The 4,642-nt window shown below is 35.7% G+C and overlaps 1 protein-coding gene across 1 annotated transcript; it reads left to right on the top strand.

Moving 5' to 3' along the window:
- The first annotated feature begins 584 nt into the window (after positions 1–584).
- Positions 585–4,390, top strand: LOC142527683 (ubiquitin carboxyl-terminal hydrolase 20-like). Its single transcript, XM_075632570.1, has 8 exons — positions 585–1,077; positions 1,447–1,567; positions 1,709–1,819; positions 2,163–2,329; positions 2,465–2,803; positions 3,048–3,170; positions 3,267–3,738; positions 3,829–4,390. Exons 1-8 carry the CDS (start codon positions 724–726, stop codon positions 4,104–4,106), a joined length of 1,965 nt encoding a protein of 654 aa, XP_075488685.1. The 5' UTR covers positions 585–723; the 3' UTR covers positions 4,107–4,390.
- The last annotated feature ends 252 nt before the right edge of the window (positions 4,391–4,642 follow it).

Here is a 4,642-nt window from a genome sequence, read left to right as displayed (position 1 = left end):
CCCTTTTCCAGCAAATTTGTCATTGTTAGTTGCATCAAATCGAAAAGAACATAACCAACGTTCAAATCGAGATCCAAATTAACATAGTTTAGAAGCTAGATTTTCGTTTTTTACATTCAAAATTCGTACATTGCATACGTGATATATTTGCAAAAATTCAGAGCAAACAATGTTCAAATTAGTTTTTTCATGCTGAACTCGATTCCAAACTATTTTGTACAATAATTCACACGAGCAACCCATAAAATTTAATATTTTGCAATATAATTATATGTTAAATTAATATATTTCGATTATTTCAAATATTTATTTTAATAATAAATCAGTTATTTTTTAATAATAATTCTTCATTTACATTAGTTAAAATAAAATTCAATTACAAATTTTTTCTTCCTGGTAATTTATGACAATCAAAGAAAAAAATAAAATTAAAAATAACAATGACATCTTAATATTTCTATTTTATTAATTCTCCACTTTAAAAATTAATTAAAAAAAATTATCCTGTGTGTATAATTCAATTTCCCTCGCTTTTTGAGCCTTTTAGTTTATATTTATATATGCTTTACGTAGTTCCCTCCAATCCTAAATTTCTTGGGAAAACTGAAAAAGAGAACAATTTCAAACTCTTTCTAATTCCCCCCAAATCCTGGAACCCTAATTTCAAATCCCTCGCAAATTTATTCTCCGAATAATTAGGCTGGCAAGACCCTAGATCAGGATATGGATTCGCACCCAAACGTTGAGGAATTTCCGGATTCCGGCCTTTGCCCGCCGAGGAGTGACGAGTTAGCTGCCGGCGTCACTGAATTTTTCGATGCCGCTCATGTGCTGGAAGGTGAATTTGATGAAGACGATTGCGAGATACTGAATCGTTCTCGCTTAGGCGAGCGGTGGTCGGGATATCCCGATATCAGCGGGAGTCATGTGGAATCTGACACATTGTTGTCTTTTGATTATCGGAATTCTCGTGAAGATATGACTGACCGGCCGTCGCGAAGAGGTATGGATGTTGAAGGGATGACTTCAATTTTGGCTTCGCGGCCCGAGAGTAACAAACCTGCTGACATTGAAAAGGTTGAGTCTGGTTTATTGACTTCTACTAGTTGTGATTTCTGTCCTGGTCGTAATGTGATTTTGATTTTGTTTTGCACTCCTATACACTCGGGTTACTCAAATTTATCACCTTGACTGCCCAAAACCAACTCCATGACTCGGAAGTCACCATGTAGGTTTGGGAAATTTAACGATCTCACCGACTTTAGTAATTGGTTAACGATTTTTTTTGTTATTATTATAATGGTTTTGCCTGACATTTTGGTTGATGATGATATATGTATCTGTCCAGATGTTCAGTGTTTTTGGGTTTGTTTATTGTTTATGTTTTTATTTTCACCAAGTTTTGAATGTCTTTATTCAATTAAAAATATTGTGAAATATTTGCAGGGAGCAGGGCTTTTAAATTTGGGTAACACGTGCTTCCTAAATTCTGTGTTGCAATGCTTTATGCACACTGTGCCTCTTCTTCATAGTTTGCTATTGGATGATCATGCAGCGGGTTTTCAGTGTAAGAAAAACAATGATTTTATAGTTCTATTTATATTTTTGTTGCCTGTTCATTGTAAATTTGTTCCAGTTTGGTGGTTTGGTGATATTTTGTTGTTGATCTTGCAATTGTTTGTAAACAGCTTTGCAACTATTAATGCAGGTATCGAGGAATGTTTCTGTGTCCTTTGCGCTCTGCGTGAACTGGTTGAACTATCATTTACTTCTAGCTATGGAATTGTTGCACCTCGGAAGATTGTCAACAACTTGAGCTGTATCCTTTTTTCATTTGAACTAAATTTGCAAAACTAGCCCATTTAGAAGCATATTTTATTCTACTTATACTGATATTTTGATTATTTTATTTCAGTGCCTGTTGATTTTGTTTTCTTTTTCTAAGTTGTCACTTGTCATTCTGTCTATTGTTAATTTTTACTGTCATTTACCTACTGGGTAAAAATTATGATTGGTCAAACCACCAGCTTTGTTGGTGCATACAATATGAAACTGTTACTTCTGATTTTATTAAAAGAAATTATTTATGGTAGCCATAATCTATTCACATGCGTTTCATGAAGCCCGTACTCTGAGATTCTTTGACCTCATAAAACTGCTAGATTTTTCGTCAAGTTTCCAGAGATACCAACATGAAGATGCTCATGAATTTCTTCAGTGCTTCCTAGAAAGACTTGAAAGCTGTCATGATTCAAAGCTAAAAGAATGCACAAATACAAAAAGTGACAACTTTGTTAGACAGGTGTTTGGTGGTAGTCTAGTAAGCAAAGTATATACTCTATCCCTATCCTTTTGTGTTTTGCGTTTTCCATGTTTTGTTATTAACTCCACAGTTTACTGCTTTATGCACTTATATGTGTGTGATTATGAGTTAAATATCTCACCATATGCTTGCTACTTGCAGCTGAAGTGTTGTAAGTGCTATTACTGTTCTGACACTTATGAGTCTTTGGTTAACCTGAGTTTGGAGATCGAAGAAGCGGACAACCTCTTAATGGCTCTTCAATCTTTCACGAAGATTGAAAAAATTGAAGACTCAGAGAACAAGTTCACGTGTGAAAGTTGTAAAGAGCAAGTATCCATTGAGAAGCAACTTATGTTTGATCAGACCCCTTCCGTCGCTGCCTTTCATTTGAAGAGATTCAAAAATGATGGCCATTTTGTTGAGAAAATTGATAAACATGTAAAATTTCCATTGGAAATGGATCTGCGGCCTTTCACTTGTAGTGGAAAGATATCTGATGTAAGCTCCCGTTATGTCTATTCTTTTGAATGATGAAATAATATAGGACTCACATTTATTTTATCGAAACTCGTAAAATGAATTTTGAAATCTGAAGGCTATGGTTAATTGAAAATCTCTCATCTGATTGCTCATATACATATAATTGTCAAGAATGCAGCATAAGAAATCAACTATTGCTTTAGTGTGTTATAACCGGAATCTGAAGTCCCTATCTTTCTATTTGTGTGTATGTGTCCTGCAGGTGGATCTTAAATACACACTTTATGCTATTGTGGTACATATTGGACTGACATCTACTTCAGGCCACTATTACTGCTTCATTCGTTTATCACCTGACATGTGGTATAAGTTTGATGATTCCCGGGTGAGTAATTGGACATGATCTTACTGCAATATATAATATTGATGTCCTCTATATCTGATGTTGGGGAAACCTTGATGTTTGATTGCCAACATATAGGTTGTTGAAGTCCATGAAGATTTAGTAATGTCACAGGAGGCTTACATTCTCTTTTATGCTAAAGAGGGAATCCCTTGGTTTTCAAGTTTCATGGAAACTCAGAAGTTCATAGTGTCCAATATATCGAGCACATCACCAACATCAGTGTTAGATAAAGTAGATGTAGCTACAGCATCTCCCACTCTCCACAAAACTTGCTATTATGATTCAATCGAAGCAAGTGATGCAACTGTTTCAAAATGCAGTGAAGTTGAAGACAATGAAAGTAAAGAGAATGGACCAGCATGCAATATTCCTGCAAGTGATTGTTTTGATCGGCCTTTACGTGATCCCCACATACGAGCCTCTTCACGTTCACCTGACATAATTAACCGGAAGCAGGGAGATGGTGTCCGTGGAATCAATCATGTTTTTACTCCTCAAACACCTTCTAGATCTCCAAGTCCAGAGTTATTTAGGAAAGACCCACCTGGTAATTTGAGGGAAACCTGTTTCCTTAAAAGTACCTTTTCAATGACTTTACAAATAATTGACCGATGCTTATAACTAACTTTTGTTTTAGATGTGGTTTTCTCCGTTCAACGTAACCATGTGCAATCTGTGGATCGGATCTCTTGCAAGAGACAACTGGATAAAGATCTGGATGATGTGGAAACAAAGCAGGCTTGTTCACTCATAAAGAAAACCATTCCTGGTGCAAGAGGCCAGCAACTGCTGGCTGCTTTGAAGGGGTCGAAAAGTGAAGGTTCTGCAAATAGGAAGAAGAGTAGATCGCGATCATCTCCAAGAAGAGATGACATGAGACCGATACGTCCTTTGCTTGCGGGGGGTTTCAGGTGAACTGGAAATTAGTCAGACCCAGATGCACAGATGAGATTTTATCGACTTTGCAGTAGAATTGGGATATTAGCCTTTTTGGCCGAATTAGGAAAGAAAGATCGTAGCTACTGCCCGTCTTGTCATTTGTTTTTTTAAAGAATTGCATTTTAACTTGGAAAAATAATTATTGAAATGTTCCTGGTATAAGGCCTTTGAAGGTTCACTCGCTTTCTTTAAATGTGCTCCACTGGCAATCTTGTCATTTTCCTGAGGAATATAAATTGTGTTTTTTTAAAGAATATAAATCCGTGTTATGCTTCATGTATGATTGATGATTAGTTCGTTGTTTGGAACCAATGGCAATTTTTATTTTTGTTTTTGTATTTATTTTGGAGTTAAAATGGTTTTTTTGTCAGAATAGATTGACTAGGTGGTTGGAAGATTCCAAAAGAAGTATTTGATTGTGTTCTCCCTAAACTGGACGGTGAAGAAAATGATCATTGATGTGTGAATATCGCATATGCATAGCGTTGTGGCAAATTTGGAAGGATTTATTT

This window comes from Primulina tabacum, chromosome 15 (genome assembly GCF_025594145.1).
Source record: "Primulina tabacum isolate GXHZ01 chromosome 15, ASM2559414v2, whole genome shotgun sequence".
NCBI lineage: Eukaryota > Viridiplantae > Streptophyta > Magnoliopsida > Lamiales > Gesneriaceae > Primulina > Primulina tabacum.
The sequence above is the reverse complement of the archived record's forward strand: the minus strand, read 5'-3'. Positions and strand labels throughout refer to the sequence as shown.